The sequence below is a fragment of the Rhinopithecus bieti genome, unplaced genomic scaffold, assembly GCF_001698545.2.
Source record: "Rhinopithecus bieti isolate Rb0 unplaced genomic scaffold, ASM169854v2 scaffold_2439, whole genome shotgun sequence".
NCBI classification, from domain to species: Eukaryota; Metazoa; Chordata; class Mammalia; order Primates; family Cercopithecidae; genus Rhinopithecus; species Rhinopithecus bieti.
In genome coordinates, this window is record NW_016804232.1 from 2,162,673 (window position 1) to 2,185,235 (window position 22,563).

At 35.2% G+C, this 22,563-nt stretch overlaps 1 protein-coding gene across 3 annotated transcripts in view; it reads left to right on the plus strand.

Annotated features, from left to right (window-relative positions):
- SUGCT (succinyl-CoA:glutarate-CoA transferase) overlaps positions 1–22,563 on the plus strand; it is a 732,347-nt gene that overhangs the window by 355,884 nt on the left and 353,900 nt on the right. The window contains exon 13 of one of the 3 annotated variants that reach the window (XM_017867383.1): positions 163–661. The exons of the other annotated variants lie outside the window; for them this stretch is intronic. Coding sequence (XP_017722872.1) covers positions 163–333 — 171 coding nt within the window. The 3' untranslated portion in view covers positions 334–661. Of the gene's footprint in view, positions 1–162; positions 662–22,563 lie in introns of those variants that run through there. 3 annotated transcript variants of the gene reach the window in all.

Consider the following 22,563-nt stretch of genomic DNA (forward strand, 5'->3'; position numbering starts at 1 on the left):
GGGATCATTAAGTTAAGCTTGCACTCTGCTATCCTTTTATAAAAATATATCTGCAAACCCTATGCCAAGAAGAGAACTTCCCTTCCTCATTTCTGATGATTGAAAATCCTTTTATTTTTCATTTTCCGTAAAAGTTTTTTCTAAGTTTGATTTCCGTTTAAGGTATCCTCCCTTGTTTTGCCTCTGATGAGCTGTAGAGTTTCTTGGCCCTGGGTGCATGGAAACGGCCACTTCTGTTCAGATGTGGGAACACACCGCTGGCGCATGTGGCCCACTCTCCATGTATGCTGTGCCAGCACAGCTGCTAGTTCAACTGAAAATTGCTTTGGGTGAAGTACAAGGCCTGGAACATGGCGTAGGAATGGAGACTTTGATAAAGTGAAAAGGGGTATGTCTAATAACAACAACAAAAGCCAGGATTGGGAGACTCAAGTAACGGCAGAAAAATTTGAGTGCCTACTTCTCAAGTTAGACCATTAACAGCATTTCATCTGTAGTTTGAACTTGGAGACAACAAAAATGTACTTGATGGTAGAAACTATTTCTAGCCTAACAATTTCATCATAGTCTCATGGATTGAGGTAACTTGATTTTTCAATTCAACCAAAACAGCAGATGATTTTTTTTTCTTGGATAAATGAGAGATTGTCTACCTTTTATCCTCTGATTATATGTGACAGGCCTTTGCACAGTTAAAGTGATCCTACAGGCATCCACTGTTAAGTCAATCAAGAATACCGCAGGCTGGGTGTAGGGGGATTGGTTTGCATTTACTGAAAGTTCTGAGGAGTTTTTATTCAGAACCCTTAGAGTGGGAGTTTTATTGTCTTTCTCTCTCAATGACAAATTATCTGTGGAAAGCCCTGTGCATTATAGAAGTATAATATAGATTATCTGCATATAGATTTTAATAGCCAGTCATTTTTCGAAGTGCTTTCTTAAAATATCTTCTTTTAATCAAGCCAAGATTGTGCAGTACATTAAAGGAATTCTTAAAAAGTTTCAAAAACGTACTAGATGACCTCAGTATGGTCCTATTTAACATACCCTTGGGAACATGTGCATGAAATACATTGTGGTTTGAGGGCTTCCAACCCAAACAAACTTAAAAGAAAATGCAGCTTTTAATAGAAACTATTCAAATTCCTGCAAACATAGGTATATATCTTACCACTGAGAGGGATTAAAAGCATCCTTGTCTACACTGGGAATCAAAAGGGAATGTGCCATTCTGCTTTTAGGCTTTGCTTAAGACTCTATATTTGGTGATTCTAGCATATCACCATCTTTGATTAAACTGCTCAATTAAAAACTGTGAGTGATTGAAGCCTCTGATTAGTGTTTTTCTTTGTCATTGATGCCATGACCTGAGGGTAGGGAAGAGAGGGCAAAAGGTGTCACAAAACTGGTGTTATTTCATAGAGTCTTCACATTTGTACCACACAAGTTGAATATATCAGGTGTAAGACATCACCCTGAAGCATCACTTCTGAGAACTATTGGGAGGAAAATATCAGAACTATTGAAATATCACAGCTGGCCCTGATTTTAACTAGTGCCAAACACCTGCAGGCTCTAAAAGGATACCAAAACAAAACCCCACCCCGTGGCAGCAAGCCATTCCTTAACAACCCTTTCTTAACTTTGCATCACCATCAAAATTAATTTAACATTTTTCTCCAGAAACCTTATTCTTCCTGTCCCAGAAGGCCATTACAACCCCTTTAGCAAATCTTTCGTATGGGATGAATATGTCATAGAAACAGAGTGAAGTCTTGAAATATTTGATGGCTGAAACTTATCTGTTTTCATTTCATTATTTGTATAAGCTTTTGAAACTGGAGGGTTTATTAATCTCTAGACTAACTCATATTATCTGAGTGATTTTGTTTTAGCACATTTGGGCAAAATATCTGAGCAATAGTCATATAGTAAACATCAGAAGCACCCCAAAAATACAGTTATTTTTCAAGACCTTTCTACCACACACACGTGCTTGTGCACACACACACACACACACACACACACATACAAACACACCCACACTCACTTCTGATGCATTTTAAAGATCACCTTTCAAATGACATTAGTTAATATTTCTTTAAATGCAGTTTCATAACCCTCAGAGGGTTATACAAGTCAAGCACAATTATATTCTTGTTTCTAATACTTATGGGAAATACATATATACAGTGGTCTTTGCAACTGGAAAACTGTTGATAAAGATCTGATGTAAAATAGTAGGTCTGGAAATAATTCCTAGCAGGCAAGGACATAAAAACATAAATTTTATGTGTGTCTCCGAATATACATAACACATTTAACTGATGTACAAATTTAGATACACCATATTTGTGTGTTTGTTTTATCATCCCTGTAATATTTTAAATATTTGAAGAAATAATGTATTTCTGATGTAGGTGATTAAATAAAATAAAAATGGAGAGTTTAAGCTCCCAGTTTTATATTAATATATAAAGTATAAGGCAATTGTGTACAGTTTTATCTTGTTGATTTGAGAAAATTATCCTATTGCAAAAAACTTCCTGTGTTATTATTTAAGAGGAAATGTTAAAATGTCGAATAAGAATCAAGGACTTAGTACAACATTACTGGCATTTTATGTTCTTTTTCTCCTACACACCTATGAAATTTGGACACTTTTTTATGGACATAATGTCTTTAAGCTATAACACACAGAGGCAAAGGAGATCATAATCATTTTTTCATTCACTCATCCCTTCCTTCATTCAGTAAATCATCATTGACATCTGCTATGTGTATGGTCTTGTGTTTGGTGTTTGGCAAGGAGTGGTATGATGGTAGAAAGTGAATCAAGAGGACAAAGCTGTCAAAATTTCAAGGATTTTGCAGTTTAGGTTAAAGTAGAAAGTGTTCAGTGTCACAGAAGAGTTACACATAAATGCTCTGAGCATTTCTAATAGCAAGAAATAACAGGCATAAAACTTGGGGTTTTCTTGTTTAATGACGTAACAAAGATTTTTAAAATCTGACAAAAAATTTTAAAATGTCTTAAGCATATTTGCCCCAGAACTCTTTATCCTTTCAAATGCCTTTTGTAATTAGTTTATTCTATTATTAATAAATTTCTCCTCAATGACTAAGAAGAAGATAAGGGAGGGTTTCAGCTTTTGCTATTTAGCAATTTTGAAATTATTTGTAACCTTGATACATAAAATATATTTTGATGTCTTATAACATTATTCTTTCTCTGCTCGCTCTCTTTCCCTCGCATGTCCTATAGTTTATTCATCAAGCTCCACATATGTACTTCATATTTTCTGATCACTTCTATAATATTTCAGAGTGGAAATATATAGTACAATAATTGACTTTTACTAAACTTTGAACTTGCAAGCCAAAGACATAATTGTTTTAATTTGTAAAAAATTAAAACAAGAAAACTGAATTAACACTATTTGGGGGCATTTTGCAACCCAGAATAAAGAGTAATTAGTACCAGCTAATTTTGAAAACAGTTTAACACAGTGCTGTACAATAAAAATATAATGCAAACCGTATTTATAATTTAAATTGTGTAGTGGGCAAATTTTAAAAATTAAATAGCAAAATTAATATTAATAGCAAAATGTATAATTTTAATTATATATTTTACTTAACTTAAAATATTCAAAATATTAATGCAATTAAAATTAAAGGAGAACATTAATGAAACATTTTAAATATTTTGCTAAGTCTTTGAAATCCGTTGTGCATTTTATGCTTATAGCACTTATTGCAGACTAGCCTAATTTCAAGTACTCAGTAGCCACATGTGGCTAGTGGCTGCAGTGTTGGTGGGATCAAGCTAACCAATTATAAAAATATGTGGGAGTTTGTTCTTCATTTTATTCTCCAGCTTTGCTCACTTTTTAGTTATTTTAATTTTCATTTGTTAGCCTCCAACTAAACTTAACATATAATTTTAGACTTAATATCATCATAGTATTTGCTTTGAAGGCATAATAATTTCATCTTTTAAAAGTCCTATATGGAGTACGTAATTAGCATGCATTCTACTACACATTTCTTTTTGGCAACCTCCTACATTTGTATTGGAAGGAAAAGCTTTTACTCAAACAAATGATTTCTATAGTAACAAAATGAAAACATGTAATAAGTTAGCAACTATCTTTTCTCATACAAATAATGTCAGATTTTAGGGCTTTCAGGCTTGGTTTTTTTGAGGGAGTTGAAAAGAAAAATCCAAGGCCTAGATACAGAAAACTGTTAATATTAACCTTGATTGAGAGCCATAAAAGATTTGAATATATGTAGAGACATAATCATTCATGGCTGCAAACACCGAATATTGTTAAGGTATCAATTATTCCCAGATTACTTATTACTTTAATATAATTGCAGTCAAAGTCCTGGTAGAATATTTTTCTAAATTTTTTTAGCAGGTGGTTTTTCAAGTCTACCTGAAAAAAACATGTGGACAAGAATAGCAAATATTTTGTTTGTTTTAATGTAAGTAATGAGAAGGAAGCAAGCATTATCATACATAATTAAATATATTCCAAAACCACAATAATGGGGCTAGCAGAAAATAAAGAGATAGATCAATGAAACGTAAAGAAAAACTTTAAAACATGCATAGAGATTTGGTATATGATAAAAATAGCATGACAAATAAGAGGAGAAGGGGAGACATTTTCTGTTTGAAATAAAGGAAATTAACTGTTACTTTTCTCTTAAAATTATATCTATGCTTTCTTCCCAGATTACAGAGGTTTCAGAGTTTACTGTAGACTATTTTTAACTGAAAGAAAGTATTCATGAAAATCAGTTAGATTTTAAGAAAAGGAAAGGTTTTCTAAGCATCAGTGCAGTAGAAGATGTCAGAAAGAAAAGAAATTGATAAATTTGTTTAGTAAAAGTGAAAACCTGTAAAGCGCATATTATGATAAAAATACAAAGTTTAGTTACAGAGCAATATAAAGTTATTGCAATGAATATGACCGAATGCTGTTATAGCCTAAATATCTTAAGAGCTCTTAGAAACAATAGAAAACACTAAAATTTCCAAGAGAATAATGGGCAAAAGACATAAGATACCACTTTGTACAAACTCAGAAAATCCAAAGAGTCAATAAACATATAAAATGAAGGTCAACTTTGCTAACCATAAATAGAAAGATACGTTGGTCAAAGAGTACAAACTTTCAAAGATAAAACCTTTCATTTATAAAGGTACTTATAACATGAGTAAGTTCTGGAGACTTAAAGTACAGTGTAGTGACTATAGTTAAGGAAAATATATTTTCTACTTCAAATTTGTTGGGAGAATAGATCTTCTTTTTTTTAAACAACAACAACAACAACAACAACAACAACAACAACAACAACAACAACAAGGTTTTGCTGTGTCTCCCAGGCTGTAGTGCATGGATAATTTTGTTTATTTTTTTGGTTTTCTGTAGAAATGAGATCTCACTATGGTGCCCAGGCTAGTTTCAGCCTCTGGCCTCTGCCTGTACTCCTGCCTCAGCCTTCCAAAGTGCTGGGCTTATGTACCTGGCCAAGAATAGATTTTATTTTTTCTTTGAACAGTGCCTTGGTTTGTTGCCCTGGCTGGAGTGCACTGACACAATCTCGGCTCACTGCAACCTCTGCCTCCCATGCTCAGGCAACTCTCATGCCTCAGCCTCCCCAGTAGCTGGGATTAGAAGGGCACGCCACTACATCCGCTAATTTTTGTATTTTTGGCAGAGACAGAGTTTTGCCATGTTGGCCAGGCTGGTCTCGAACTCGTGGCCTCAAGTGATCCACACACCTTAGCCTCCCAGAGTGCTGAGGTAACAGGCATGAGCCACCATGCCCGGCCTAGATCTAGTTGTCTCAGTACCATTGTTGAAAAGACTTTTTTTCTAGTGAATTTTCATGTCAATTAACCTTGCTCAAAAGTAATTCACCATTAATATACACAGATTATTTTTTCTTGATTATTTAGGAATGTCTTGTTTAGTATCCACTGTTTTGTATTTCCCAAACTTTCTAATGCTAATTTCTAATATCACTTGTTGTGTTTGAAAACATACTTTGTGTGATTTCAGCTCTTTTATGTTCATTGAGTCTTGTTATGTCCTAGCATGTAATCCATTTTGTAGAATATTTCATGCATTTTTGGAAGAATGTGTATTCTGTTGGAATATTTTATGGATGTCTATTAGGTCCCTTTGTCTGTGTTATCAGTATGAAGGTCTCTCTAATTCTAGTAACACTTTTGTTTTAATATCTATTTTCTGATATTAGTGTAGCCACTCTATTCTCTTTCATGGTGGTTGATTATATTATACATCCTTTTATTTTCAGCCTGTTTGTGACTTTGATTCTAAAGTATGTCTCATGCAGATGGTGGATAGATGGATCCTGTTTTTTTCTTTAATTCAATCTGAAAATATCTACCTTTTGATTAGGTTGTTAAAGCCACTCATAATGTTTTGATTGATAGGATGGATTTACATCTGCCATTTTGCTTTCTGTTTTCTATGTGTCTTATGTCTTTTTAACCCCTCTGCTCCAACTTTATTGCCTTCTTTTGTACTAAGCGGGTATTTTCCAGCGTACGATTTTAATCCCCTTAAGAATTTTTTAAGTAATATTTTTGAGTTATTTTCTTATTGCTTTATCTAAGCCTTGTAATATGCATCTCAGTTTATCAAAATTGACTTCAGTTTTGTACTGATTTAATTATAACTTGCTATATACTAAACAAGTGCTACACACTTCCTTTTTGTACGTGTGTGCATATATACATATAAAACACATCTATGTATATTAAAAACTCAACAATATACTCATAGTATTAGATGTATTTAATATTATATCTTATGTAATGCTAAATCTTTTATGGAAGCTGGTGAAAGAAATAAGAGCAAGTCTATATTGATAGTATTTGTTATAGTAATGTTTTTGTTAACCCTATCTTATTCTTACTTTCTTGCTATTGATTTGAGTTATTAAATGTTATCTTTCTCTTAATTGCTCCCCAGAAAGACCTGTATTTCTTTTAACAATATATTTCAATATAGCTTTTTGCTCTTACAGTGAATGTGTAATTGTTGTCAAATATATTACATTTATATATGTTAAAAGCCTAACAGTACACTTATGTACATATTGTTTATTGAAATTGCTTTTTAAATCTATCAAGAGAAGAAATATTCAACTATATTGTTTTGTGAAATTGCATACATGATTACTTTTACTGGTGCTCTCTCTTTTTTTATGTGTGTGTGGATTCAATGTGTTGATGATATTAGTTACTTTTACCCTAAAAGATTTTTTTTGGTGTTCATTTTAACGTAAGTCTACTAACAGCATGAATTTTTTTTTCACGTTTTTGTTGATCTGAGATTGTCTTTAGTTTGCCATCTTTTTTGAAAAATATTTTCCTGGCTATGATTCTTGTTTGACAGTTTCTTCCTTTGAACACTTCGAATATGTCATTCCACTGCCTTCTGACTTCCATTGTGTTTGATAATAAGTAATGTGTTAATCTTACTAGATTCACTTGAGTGTAATGTATCGTTTTTATTTTGCTCCTTTGTTCAAGGACAAAAGATTTCCTCTGTCTTTGAACATTTTTAGTATGATATGTCTGGATGTTTGTGGTTCTATTAACAGTTAATCTACTTTGTGTTCATTCAGCTTCTTGGATGTATTGATTATACAATTGATATATTTGAGTTCGTTGAGGTTCTTGGATTTTTTCATAAAATCTGAATAGTTTTCAGCCATTTTTTCTTTGATTTTTAAAAATTCTTTTTTCTTCTAATACGCCCATTATACATATGTTCTTCTATTTTTTTATGTTTCATATTTCTCTACGGCTCTGTTTATTTTTCTCCAATCTTTTTTGTCTGTGTTCTGCAGATTGCTTATCTCTATTAATCTATCTTTAAGTTTGCTGATTCTTCCTCCTGCCAGTTCAAATTTATGGTTGAACTCCTCAAGTACATTTTTCATTTCAGTTATTGTACTTTTGGACTCCAGAATTTCTATTTGGTTCCTTTTAACAACTTGAATAATTTCTACCTCTTTATTGATATTATCTCCTTTAGGAGACAGTGTCAACATACTTTGCTTTACTTCTTTAAGCATGGTTTTCTTTTGTTCTTTAAGCATATTTATAACAGTTGATTTGAAGTTTTTTTTTTCTCCTAAGTCTACCATCAGGATCTCTTCAAAGGAAGTTTCTGTTGCCAGCTTTCTTCTTTCTGTATATTGGTCACACTTTACTGTGCTTTGTGTGTCTCATAATTTTTTGTTGATAACTGAACACTTTAGATCTCCCCTCCCCCACCTCTAGGGTTGTTTTGTTTATTGCTCGCTAGGTCAAATGACATTAACTTTGTTCAATCAGTTCTGTGAAATGTTCTTCTCCACCCACATTTTCTGCAGTGCATAGCTTTTGATGTCCCAGCTCTGACTCTTTCTGATTGTTTTAATCTTCCACCTTGGGGTAGGAGATTTTAATCTTGACCCAGAGGTCACTCTTCATATGTTATAAGCTACTAGTTGATCAAAGGTTGTTCTTAGCCAGTTATATTTTTTATCCTTGGATGTGTGTGCTTGACTTAGAGACTGCTATCACAGTTAAGGTAGTTTACTCACACCCTTACCCCTGCTACCCATCCACATGCAGCCAGGGACTGGTAATGTGAAGATTCCTCCTGCAATTGCTTCTGAGAGGACCCAGCCTTTGAATATGCACATAGTTGCCCAGACTTCCATGGATGAGTGTAATTTTGAAGCCTAGTTTTCTAGGCATTGCCCCGGGTTAGAGCAGCTTACTGTTCACTCAGTGTTTGGTTAGAGTTTAAGTACCTCATGCCAGTGAGGCTACTGCCTTTTGGATGGGTCAGGATGCAACTCGATGAATACTTTTAGGTCTGTCCCCAAATCCTGCTTTGATTACCCCTTCTTGGTACAGCTGAACACATGTGTACATCCTTTCTTGCATACAGAGTTGCCTGTGATCTCAGAAGGGCTCATTTTGACTGTCTCTTTTCTTGATTCTATTAAACTGCCCGTCTCCTGTTTTGCTAGTATTGTGAAGCTGACATCTTTCTCTTAATTGCTCCCCAGAAAGACCTATATTTCTTTTAACAATGCCCTTAGACTTAGAATTCTCCACTCTCTCTTCCACATAAGGATAGCTTCCTCAGGCAGAGCTGGAGAACTCTTCATCCTTATGACCTACCTTTCTGCCAGACCAAAACCTTGTTGCCACTGTACCAGACTTCTGGGGTAAGTTCCACTTTTCCTGAGTAACATTCCTGCTCTAAGAATGAGAACTAGAAGTGGTGGTGGTGAGTGCCCTTGGTCTTTTTGACTTGGTCCTTCTGCAGTGGATCATTTTACCTACAATTAAGCTGTAACAGGGGCAACAAGAACTCCCCGTTTCCTTGGCCTGCCATGCCTAAGGTAGAGCTTCCACCCTATGTGTGGGGATAGGATGGGGGAAGGCAGACCATGTCATTTTTGCTATGTCTGCCTAGAATGTATCTTCTGCAGCACAGGCTATGAGAAGTGAAAAACACAGCCACCTGCTCCTCATGGGTTAAAGCCATAGTCCTAGAGCAGAAGGTGGGTAGAGAGGAAACCCTCCTTATCTTGGCTGCACCTGCCTGGAGTAGAGTGCCTCGGTTAAAGCTTTTGTAATGCAGAGGTGTAGAGCTTGATGGTGATGGTGGAGGTTAATGGAATAAGCCATGGCTCAAATGCCATGGACCCTCACCATTCTTACTAAGATTGAGTTGATTTTCTTGATTGAATGTTTTTTCCATTTGCTGTATGACCTTACAATAATTTCCAGAGAATTTCAATGTTTTTAAAAAATAATTTTCACCAGGAAAATTGCTGTTTTGCTAAGAAGACCGTTCATTTCAAAAGTGCTGTCTGCACGCTTTACCCTGCCTCTTTCCAAGATAATCCAAATGTATCTTTACCCTATCAGAATAAATGTGCTAAATTTATTTTACTTTGGGGTTGGTGCTTATTCTCTTTCTAGTTCTTTCCTACACCCTCAAGAATGTCTGACTGTGCCTTGCCGTGGTGTTCAGCCTCCTTGTCCTGACCTTGCTAGCTGTGATCGCCCATCTCACTTTTTTTTTTTTTTAAGACAAGTGTGAACGTTTTATAGTAATGTGTTTGGAGTAATCTCCCAAAGAACACCTGGGCCAGAATCATCTTGAAGCTTTGTTAAAATTTATGTTTCTGGACCTAACAAAGTCCAGTGATTTCTAGTATCTTTCATAGGGTTTAGGAATTGGCATAAGTAGGTTGCCAGGAATTATTCTGATATAAACTATGTGATTCGTAAGCAACTTTATATAGTCATATTCTCAAGTTTTTCTCTCATGATCTCCCTGGTTATTTCCAGTTTTTTGGGGGTACCTTTTTTTGATCCTTGGGCAAAAATACTATGACTTTTGTTACCCTAATCTACTGTGCACTTGCGCAACCACACTGTCTTTGGGGCTAGGTGGCATGAGATCACAAAGGGAAAAAGACCATGATATTTGGCTATACCCTTTGGAAACTGTCATTTCTTGAAACCTAGAGGAATGTTTCCTTTCTTAGGGTTTTGTCTTCTGTTCACTCCCATTCCCTCTTGTGTCACTGCTGCTGTTACCACTGTCAGCAGAGGATTGCCTGAAGTCCAGCGGGTAGGCAAATGAACAAAATAATGTTTTTTTTAAAACGAGGGTTTTTTTACATTCTCTCTGAGTGTTTTGCATTCCTTTTCCCATAAGCCAGAACTGAAAGGCTTCTCCTGGGCTTCTTCTTTCCGTCTGCTTTTCAGGGCTCATTTCTTTGTTTGTTGTGTGTTGAGTTCAGATCAGACCAGGGGATACAGGAGTAAAAAAGTTAGTCATGTTACCACTTGTTTGCTGGTATTTGAATTCTGTTCTTCTTCCTCAGTCCATCTGGTGCTATTTACTTTTGAATCCTCAAATAGCTGCTCCTTGTAGTCTGTCCAGGATTTAGAGCTGTGTTCAGTGGGAGAGATGGTGTAGAGTTATTGCTCCGTTGTACCCGCAACCTGAATGTTCCAACTTTAAAGCAACATTTTCTTGCTATTTTTGAAAAAAGTGTTTTGATCATTTGCTGGAAAAGAATCCTGACATAGTTGTTAAGTTGAAGTGCTCTAAAAGTTTAGATATTTTGTAAGTACTTATTCATGGGAATTAGAATTTTCATAATATATATAAGTCAAGCTATAGAAATATATTATATAAAATAATAAATAACTGGAATTATTATAAAACATTATTATATTGATTTAAGGCAAGCAAATGTTATAATTTTGGACATGTATATAGATATATTTATAATAATACTGTATTGCTTTTTAATTACTTATATATATTAGAATTCTGGTTTTTTATTAAAATAAAATGATTTTGTTGAAAAGACAGAGAGAAAATCTGATATAGAGGAATGAATGGTTAGCTTGTTCTTAAACTCCTTTCCTTAAATATCATTTTTCTTTAAAAGGCATTTGATAGTTACCTAGCACTTATTCAGTGTTCTCTGGTAAACACAGTATTTTGGAGTGTGAGAGAAACCAGATTTTTCAGAAAGAGAGATAAAGTATGAGAGTCTACAGTAGTTGGGGTGAGTGAGGAAAAAGAAATCTTGTTTTTTGGTATCTGAGTAGTACTAAATAATCTGTCCCATACTTTACCTCAAATATAATGTAATGCTGGAACATCTTGTGGTTCTATTATGTAAGGAAGTTTTCACAAAATGATAGGAACATGGCAGAAATACAAAGAGGCAATGTTAAGAGTGTTCAACAACCACTTTGGGACAATTTTTGTTACAAAATTATATGAATGGATTATACTTTTCAGAATAAAATAAGTATTCATGAGGTCATACAAAAATAAGTAAATGGTTGAATAAATAAATAAATAAACGTGAAATGTAGAATTTCGATTAATAAACTTAGAAGACAGAAGAGAAATAGAAAATTACCCTTAGGTAAACACCCCAGTAATAATTGTTGTGGGAAAAAGGACCATTGGTGGATGCCTCAGAGTCACCTGGGAAACTTTTCCAATATACAGATCCCAGAGCTCCAGGAAGAGAAAGCACAGGTTTAGGATGGAGTTAGGGATATCTGAATTTTTAAAAGATTCTGCAAGGATTTCATTCTAGAACTACAGAATATTTTAGATAGAGTGCTGTTGCTGCGTACATAGTTTTCACAGTTAGACATAGTATTTTTCCGTCATCATCATTAAAAAGGAAAAAGTAATAACCTTACCGTGGAGGAATCTTATAGACATCAGCGTAACCAAGTCATCACACATCCCAAGAGCAAACTTCCATATCATGTACCCCTTGGTATCGTGTATAACCTTAATTTATTGCCTGAAATGCATGACTTCAATCTAATTGTGGGAAAACATCTGGCCAACTCAAACATAGGGACGATTGTCCCTAAGCTGACCGGTATTCTTCAGAAGCATCAAGGTTATGGAAGACAAAGCCTGAAGAACAGTTTCAGATTGGAGAAGGCTAAACGACATGACACTTGAATGCCGTGTGGGATCCTAGATTGCCTCCTAATCCAGAGAAACGAACATTATTGGGCCACTTGCCAAAATTCAAACAAAGTCTGTACATTAGTTAAGAGCCCTGTATCCATTTTAATTCTTTGATTTTGATAATTTTACCATGATTAGGTAAGATGTTAATAGTAGAAGTTGAGATGGGAGTATGTGAAAACTTCATTTTGCAACTTTTTTGCGAGTCTAAATTTATTTTAAATAAAAGCAAAATAACACAAAACAAATTTCATTTCAAATATCTCACATTACATAAATGCAAAGACAAAGAGCCTTGCTTTTTTTGAAAATGTTAAAGCGTATAGTGGCAAAGGGGGAGCCCTATATATGCCATGGTTTTCATTTTTGTCTCATTTCACACTTATTGATTACAGTAATCCTCCTTTTGTTGTTCCAAAAACATGAAAGAGTGAGTAGTATAAAGCCTGAAATATTATTAATATTTCTTCATCATACTTGAGATTTTATTTTTGATGCCTGAGGACCACTAAGACAGCTACACACTCAATCAAATGTTCAAATCAAATCTATTCTCCACACAATTGTAGTTGATCCCTTGTCAAGAATTTAAATGAAAGATAATTTAAATTCATTTTTCTTTACAAAACAGATTTTTGCTAATTTACAAAATGTAATTAAATGTTACCAGAATGCAGTTACTCCTGGAAGTACTTCTCTACAGATTCTCAGTTTTGCAAAATAGACATGTCTCATTTAACTTTTTTGAAAAATGGTATATCACCAAAATTGTTTTCAGATGCTATCTAATTCCTAGTAGTACACTGAAGTGTCAATAGTTGTTCTAAGACCTTCTATATCATGAGGTGGTGATTCTCAAATACATTGTTCCTCAGAGTCACCTGGGGAACTTTCCCAATACACAGATCACAGAGCTCCAGTAAGAGGAAACACAAGTTTAAGATGGGAGTTGTGGATATCTGAATTTTTAAAAGATTCTGCAAGGATTCCATTCTAGAACCATAGAATATTTTACATAGAGTGCTGTGGCTGTGTACATGTTTTTCACAGTTAGACAGACTTGGCTTTTTCTTTGGGCTCTGTCACTTACTCAGTGGGTGACTTTGGGCATTACTCAACTTCTATATGCCTCAGTTTTCTGTAAATATTTATTTAATTCAATAATTTATGCTTCATTTATTTAATATACCAGTTAGATAGTACAGGCATAAAGAACTTTAAAATGAAGGAAAAATTTTTTTTTTTTTAAGATGTTAAGATGTTTGCTGGAAAATGTGGTGAAGGGGTAGGTACTTTAGGCAGAAGTAGTAACTGGCATATAAATGGTAAGTGTGAAACTGCTGTGGAAATATGAGAAACTCAGGTAGTGTGCATGGCCAGAGCATAGAGTGCACACGAGAGATGGTGAGATGAAAATGGGGAATGTAAGAGTCAATTTGGGAATGCCTGTATGCCATGTTGGGGAGTTTGATCTATATTCAAATTGTAGCACCATATACTATGATGCCAGCTACTGGAAGTGGAGCAGATGGACTTATACCAGCAGGGGAGGATTCTGCTGATCCTGAGTACCAATATCCTTCTAGGCAATGGAGCCCAACGTGATCCAGGATGTAGATACGCCTGTGTACATCTACAGCTGACAAATGTAGGGGAGATCAGTCCCATGGTAGAGCTTTAGTTTAGAAGAAGTCTTTGGGTCCAAGCCACATTTAACACAACCTACCAAAAATCATACATCGTGTGATTTTTTGGGCTCTTGCCCACCATAACTATTCAACCTTTGTTTTATACCCTGTTAGTCAGAACTCTGGGCCTCAGCTTCAGATAAACTTAAATTCTGATAATAATCAAGGTATGGATGACCAATGAATGAGCACTGTAAAAGCTATACTGTGCTTCAGGTTACCAGTAATCAGCTACTTCAATATATGGATGTGTGTGGGCATTTTGGGGAACTATATTGAACTACAACTGGGCTAAGGTAACCTGCTCTAAGCTCTGTTTTTGGCCATTTGGGATCATAAAATTTGTTTTAAAGAACTTTTCTGGGATAAGATTCAGTTCCTATTTCCTGAGAGCTCCATTTCACTTATTCTCAAATTGTCACTAAAGTAGGGGGAAGCCAGGACCTAACCTCAGGGATAGTCTTGTGCAGGAGCAAACACAGTAAGATAAGATGCTTTTTTATACTCTACCATTCTCTTACACAGGCACTCAGTGACGTCATGGCTTTGAAAAAGTGACCTTCCTCCTGAAAATATTTATGAGCTATAATTAGGACTTATTTAAATTAGGAGATTCTGCTAGAGATAGTGCTGACCGTGTGATCTTTAAGCTCAGGGAAGTTATTTTTTTGAGACGGAGCTCGCTCTGTTGCCCAGCCTGAAGTGCAGTGGCGCGATCTCGGCTCACTGCAAGCTCTGTCTCCTGGGTTTACACCATTCTCCTGCCTCAGCCTCCCGAGTAGCTGGGACTACAGGCACCTGCCACTACGTCCAGGTAATTTTTCTGTATTTTTAGTAGAGACGGGGTTTCACCGTGTTAGCCAGGATGGTTTCCATCTCCTGACCTCATGATCCGCCTGCCTTGGCCTCCCAAAGTGCTGGGATTATAGGTGTGAGCCACCACACCCGGCATCAGGGAAGTATTTTTATACAAACTTTAGTACAAGTACAGTTAAATATGGACTATTTTTTTTTCAGTGACTCAGAAACTTATGCATAGAAAAGAAGGTGCCTTAAATTGACATTGATGTTTCCTTTAGGCTGGACTTCACAGTCCTGATGTAGAATCACCACAGCTCAGTTTGTTTTCTGAGACCTGAAGATTCAGACTTCACTTATTATCAAATATTTCGTGAGTGCCAGCTGTGCAAGGCAGTATGCTAAGCACCAGGGATAAAGAATCACAATTTAACGTATTCTTTTACAGAAACATGTGAGATTTATTAACAAAAATGCCAAGCTAAGGCCAGGCACAGGAGCTCACGCCTATAATCCCATCACTTTGTGAGGCCAAGGAGGGTGGATCACCTGAAGTCAGGAGTTTGAGACCAACCTGACCAACATGGTGAAATCCCATCTCTATTAAAAATACAAAAAATTAGCCATGTGTGGTGGCACATGCCTATAGTCTCGGCTACTTTGGAGGCTGAGGCAGGAGAATGGCTTGAACCCGGGAGGTGGAGGTTGCAGTGAGCCAAGATCGCGCCATTGTACTGCGGCCTGGGCAACAAGAGCAAAACTCTGTCTCAAAAAAAAAAAAAAAAAAAAAAAAAAAAAGGCAAGGTATGTATTTGCAATGAGAGATTTACTTCAAAGCCAGCGACACGTGATGTCTATTTGCCAGGGCATACTTTTCAGGTATTAAGGAACTCATGTAGAGCCAAATTAATAATCAGGATATTGATGATAAAGATGAGATTTAAAGACCATGGAAGTTATTTTAAAACATGTTTTATTTTAAATATGAAATAATTTGATTCACAGAATATCCTGAAGATGGTTAGAGAGGTCTCGTGGACTCCTCACTTGGTTTCCCTCAGTGATTACATGTTATGTAATTATAGTATAACAGCAAAACAGGAATCTGACATAGTTACAATGTGTGTATATATAGAGTTGTATGTCATTTTAATACATGTGTAGATTTTTGTAACCATGACCACAATCAAAACACGGAGCTGTTCCATCAGCTCAAAGATCTCCTTCATGCTACCCCTTGAGAGTCACACCCACACCCGCCCTCATTCCTGATCCATGGCCGTCATTAATTTGTCTTCCAGCTTTATAATTTTATCAATTCAAGGATGATATATGAATGTAATCATACACTATGTGACCTTTTTACAAAAACAGCTTTATTGCGATATTCACATACTGTAAAATTACCTTTTTATTAAAGTATATAATCCACGGATTTTAGCACATTCACAAAATTGTGTAACCATCACCACCATCTAATTTCAGGACATTTTCATAACTGTTAAAAGGAACACCATTGACAGTCACACCCTTCTTCCCTCCCCTTATCCCTAGTAACCTAATCGACTTTTTGTTTTTATGAATCTGCCTATTCTGAACATTTTATATAAACAATTATTGAAAATGTGTACTTTTATGAGTGTCTTCTTTGACTTAGAGCAATGTTTTCAGTGTTCTTCCATGTTGTAGTATGTATCAGTCAGTACTTCATTCCTTTATATGGCTGAATAATGTTCTGTTGTGTGGGTATACCACATTTTACTCAGCCATTTATCTGTCATAGGCATTTGTATTGTATACAAATTTGGGCTACTATGAATAGTATGTCTGTGTAAATTCATGTAGTCTTTTGTATGGGCATATGGTTTTCCAGTCTTCTGAGTATGTACTTAAGAGTGGAATTGCAGGGGCATATGATAACTCTATGTTGAACATTTTAAACAATGGCTGAAATATTTTCCAACGTGGCTGCATCATTTTCCAAATCCACCAACAATGTGTGAGGCTATGAATTTCTCCGTATCTTTGCCAACACTTCTTTATTTTTTTCATCCTTCTCTCCTTCCTTCCTTCCTTCCTTCCTTCCTTCCTTCCCTTCCTCCCTCCCTTCCTTCTTTCCTTCCCTCCTTCCTTCCTTCCTTCTTTCCTTCCCTCCTTCCTTCCTTCTTTCCTTCCCTCCTTCCTTCCTTCCTTGCCATACTGGTTTACATGAAGTTGTATCTCATTGTAGTTTTTATTTGCATTACACTAATGACAATGATGTTGAAAATCTTTTAAGGTATTATTGGCTCTTTGTCTGCTTTGAAAAAAAGTATATTCAAATCTTTTGTCCTTTTAAAAATTTGGTTATTTGTCTATTATTATTGAGTTATAAGAGTTCTTGAGAGCATCTGGAAAAGTTCCTAATCAAATATATGTCTTGAAAATATTCTCTTCCATTCTGTAGGTTTTCTTTTCATTTTCTTGATTGTATTCTTTGACATACAAAAGTTTTTAGTTTTGATGAAGCACTAATTACCCATTTTTTAAAACATTATTACATGTGCTTTTGGTATCATGTCCAAGAAACTATTACCTAATTTGAAGACATGAAGATTTAGGAATATGTTTTATTCTAATAATTTAATGGCTTTTCCATTTACATTCAAGTTTCTAGTCCATTTTGAGTCATTTTTTGTATAGGGTATGAGGTAAGAGTCTAATTTCATTCTTTTGCATGTGAGTAACCGGTTGGCACAGCACCAATTATTACAAAGACTGCTCTTTCGCCATTGAATTGTTCTGGCACCCTTGTTGAAAATCAGTTCATTATAAATGTGAGGGTGTATTTTGTTTCATTAATTTATATATCTATCCTTTTGCCCATACTACTCTGTCTTGATTACTGTAGCTCTGTTGTTAAATTTTGAAATGAAGAAGTGTCATTTCAAATTTTGTTCTTCTTTTCAAGATTTGTTTTGTTTTTTCTAGGCCCCTTCCATTTCCATATGAATTTTAGGAACACCTTGGAGATTTCTTGTAAGAATCCAGTTGGGATTTTGTTAGGAATTGTATTGAATCTGCAATTTTAGTTCATACTGATGTCTTGTCAATATTAATTAAGTCTTCTGATCGATGAAGGTGATATGTTTTTCCATTTATGTCTTCTTTAATTGCTTCCAAAAATGTTTTGCAATTTCTAGTAAGTCTTTCACTTCTTTAGTTCAATTGATACTTGAGTAATTTTTTCTTTTTGATACTATTGTAAATGAAATTTATTTCTTAATTTCACTTTTGAATTTTTTATTTTAATTGCTGTTACATATAAATTAAATTAATTTTGTATGTTAATCTTGTATCTTTCTATCATGCTAAACTCACTTATTAGTTCCTGTAGCTTTTTTTTTTTGATGTGAATTCCTTAGGATTTTTAAAATGCAAGATCACGTTATCGTCCTATCCAATCTGGATGCCTTTCTTTTGTTGTCTTTTTTTCTTTTCTTTTCTTTCCCTTTTCTTTCATTGTATTTTTCTTTCTCGATCTCCCTGGATAGGACCTCTAGTAGAATGCTAAATAGCAGTGGTGAGAGGAAATATCCTTGTCTTGTTTCTGATTTAAGGAGCCAAGCATTCAATCTTTCACCATTAAGAATAAAGTTTACTGTGTTCTTTTCATGGGTACCTTTTATGAGGATTAGAAGGTTCCTCTGTATTTTGAGTTGTTGAGTGTTTTTATCATAAAAGGGTATTGGCTTCCTTTAGTTGTCTGAACATATTTATAATGACTGTTTTGAAGATTTTATCTGTTAAGTCTGACATTTGGGCCTAGTATTGATGTTCTTATCGAAATTTAGCAGATTTTACTTCTCTAAGTATTTCTTTCTTTGCTGTATGCTCTGAGGATGATTTATAGAAGTGTTACATGTTGTTTTTAATAATGATTTTCACCACCTATGGTTGATTTGCTGTAGACTAGTTGGTCCATGAAGGTCCTCATGCTGTTGTTCTGGAAGTTGCCACCCCTTCTGCCTATCCTGGTAGATCTTAAATCTATATTGCTGTATGAAAGAAGCCAGCCACAAACAGATGCATATTATATTATTCCATTAATACACCATTATCTGAAAGGAAAAACTATAGAGTCAGAAAACAGAATAGTGGTTGCTCATGCTTGAGAATGGAGGTAGGCGGTGATTACAGAAGGGTAGCACAAGAGAATTTGGCGGGAGATTGAACTCTTCTATATGGTACTGTGGTGGTGCATGCAGAACTTTATGCATTTATCAAAATTTGTTAAAGCCTACAGTATAAATAGTGTGTGTATATATATATGAAGAAAAAATCAACCGGGATATCAAGAGAATCCAAGATGGAATCCAGAATGTGACAAATGAATGACCACACTGAAATGGGTAGGGAAGAAAAGAGCTGATTGAAGTAGCCTTGAAACCAGTTATTTTGAGCAAAGCCTGTAAGGCCAAGCACAATGATGACTACATCCAAACAGTGTCTTCCAATTGGTAGATTTGTTTTTGAAATGGGCATGGGCTAACAATTATGAAACTATTTTATCTGTATACTAGGTTTGAACACATAAGCAAATATATTTTAGATAATGAAAGCCAGATTACTTATGTTGTAGAAAGATGTCGTTAATAAACCAAGTGGGAGTAATAGAATGAACCAATGTCAACTCAGGTGATGTTTTTAAAATGCATACAGATACTTAGATGCAGAAATGAATATAGCTATGTATGCATGCATTAATTAGTATTCATATATATGATGTCTAGACGCAGTTGTATCCCAGATGTCAGGAACTTATTTAGCTCCCAGATCTTGCTTTCCAAACATCTTTTCCTATTTAAAAGTATCAGAGCTTCTTGGAGTAGTGGTTGATTCCAGGGCGGGTACAGGAAACCATCTAAAATATGTCTGAAAGTCTAGTGGTGCCAGAAAAGTCAAAAAGATATAGGATCTAACCAAAAAGAACTCCCAATGGCCAAAGTTAGAACAAACTTCACAAAAGATAATCCAAATAACAATAAATAGACCAGAATTCTTTGAGTGACAACTCAAAGAATAAAATAAATATTCATGATGCAATAAATGCTTAAATAAATTGGGGAATAAGGGAATATAATATGTTTTCTTTATAAAAGTTTTCCAGTTAATGAATGCACCTTAACTCTTTGTGCTTGGTAATTTAGACACCAATATCATGTATTCCTGGATATAATTTGCAGAGAAGGGCATACCACTTTTGCAATAGTATCTCCAAAAGTCCGTAACCTCAATCTAATAGTGAGAGAACATCGGACAAACACACATTGAAGTGCATTCCATAAAATATCTGGTCACAAATACCATCTCCATCAATGACAAGGAAAGACTGAGTAACTGTCCTAGAATGAAGAAGACAAGGCAACTAAATTCTAAGTGTGACCCTGAGTTAGATCTGGTACAGGATAAGGACATTAGTGAAACAAAGTAGACTCTGAATAAAGTCTTTAGTTTAGTTAATAGAATTTTGCCAATATGAGTTTCTTAGTTTCAGCAGTTGTACCATGGTTATGTGAGATGCTTGCGTTAGGGGAAGCTAGCTAGAGTACATAAGAACCCTTTGTATTATTTTTTCAACTCTTCTGTATGTCTGCAATTATTTCTAAATAAGTAATTTTAATAAATAAAATATTCAGTGAAACAACACTGCATAAGAGATGGCACAAAATGCTGTATGTTCAGTAGACACAGAAAATTCTTAGAGCCAAGAAGAGAAAGGATTGAGAAAATTTTGACATTATATGTCTAAATTAAATCTCTGAAATAAATTGCCAGGAGAATAGAAAGTATAATAAATATTTTTAATGGGCCCATTTATAAAAGATAAGACAAGCTGTTGATACATTTTATTAGCTCATAGTTACAAACAAAGAAATCTTATATTAAGTTAATAATTAATAAAAATTACTTTTCCTTCCTGTAGGAGAAACCTATATTGCAAAGACAGATTCAGTGTGAAACTCTGATGGAGAATTAGGTTAATTCAGATAGGTAATAAAATAGATAATTTAGAAAGGTGTCCAACAGACTCCAAATTTGTTGAAGCACTCATTTCAACTGCTCATTTATTCCAGATACTGAGTAAATGATAGAGTTACCAATAGCATGTGGTTCTGTTATACCATATTATGCTTTGGAATTTGGACTATTTTAAAAAGAAGGTGGATAGCTTCTAAATTCAAAGTTTGAAAGACTATGGAAATAGACAATGGGAAACTGGCTTTACTTATTACAGACAGAAAGAAAACTCTGACTTAAGAGTTGACAATCAATTCATATTTAGGATATACTAATACCAAGTTTCTTAAGACATACGGAATAAAAACAAAACACTAAAAGGACACATAGTATCCTTACAATACTAGAATTTTGATAGTTTTTCAACAAATAGCATTGAATATAATTAGAAAAGCTAAAGATGGGACAGGTTAAATAAATTCTGGTGTCTATTAAACTTTAGAGGGGTTTTTGTGATTTTCTAAGAGTTTCGGTCAGAAAATCTGGCTTTTAGTACTGTAATCTAGAGAAAGTCTGCCCCTGTGAAGCTCAGCTTCATGGTTTATGAAGTGGTGCAAACATCTATCTCCCAAGGCTGTCTTAACATCTAGTGAAATAATGGATATGAAAGAATTTTGTTAATGTATTAGTTATTATATTTTAAGGGAAACTTCTACCTTCAGAGGAGCCCACAGAATGCTACAACACAGGTTGTAGCACTCTGTACAATTAGCACTCTTTCATGGCATTTGCTACAATAGGAGGAAGAAAAGTACAAATTCTTGGCCTTGACAAACCACATTCGAAGTGAGAGATTTGCCAATCTGTCCTCTCACTTGTGTTATACTTTGGCTCGTGGACACAACTGACCCAGGTAAAATGACTTGAATAAGCATTTCAATTAAAAAAAAAAAATTGACAGCACATCCATGTACCTCTATAGAGTGAAGGACATGTTTATTGCTGCAATTTAGGTGTCAGAACAAAGAGTGGAAATGTTTAAAGGGGACACATTTTCTTGTATTTGTCTTTCAGAGTGTCAGGTATACTTTCTAATATTGTTTCTAAAATAACATTTCAACTCAAAACTAGTAAGTAATTTTATTGCAAGTGTAGTTAAAGGATTTAAAATACCTGTAACTCGGGCCGGGCGCGGTGGCTCAAGCCTGTAATCCCAGCACTTTGGGAGGCCGAGGCGGGCGGATCACGAGGTCAGGAGATCGAGACCATCCCGGCTAACACGGTGAAACCCCGTCTCTACTAAAATACAAAACTAGCAGGGCGAGGTGGCGGGCGCCTGTAGTCCCAGCTACTCGGGAGGCTGAGGCAGGAGAATGGCGTAAACCCGGGAGGCGGAGCTTGCAGTGCGCTGAGATCGGCCCACGCCCTCCGGTCCGGGCGACAGGCCAGAGCCCCCCCCCAAAAAAAAAAAAAATAAAATAACATAA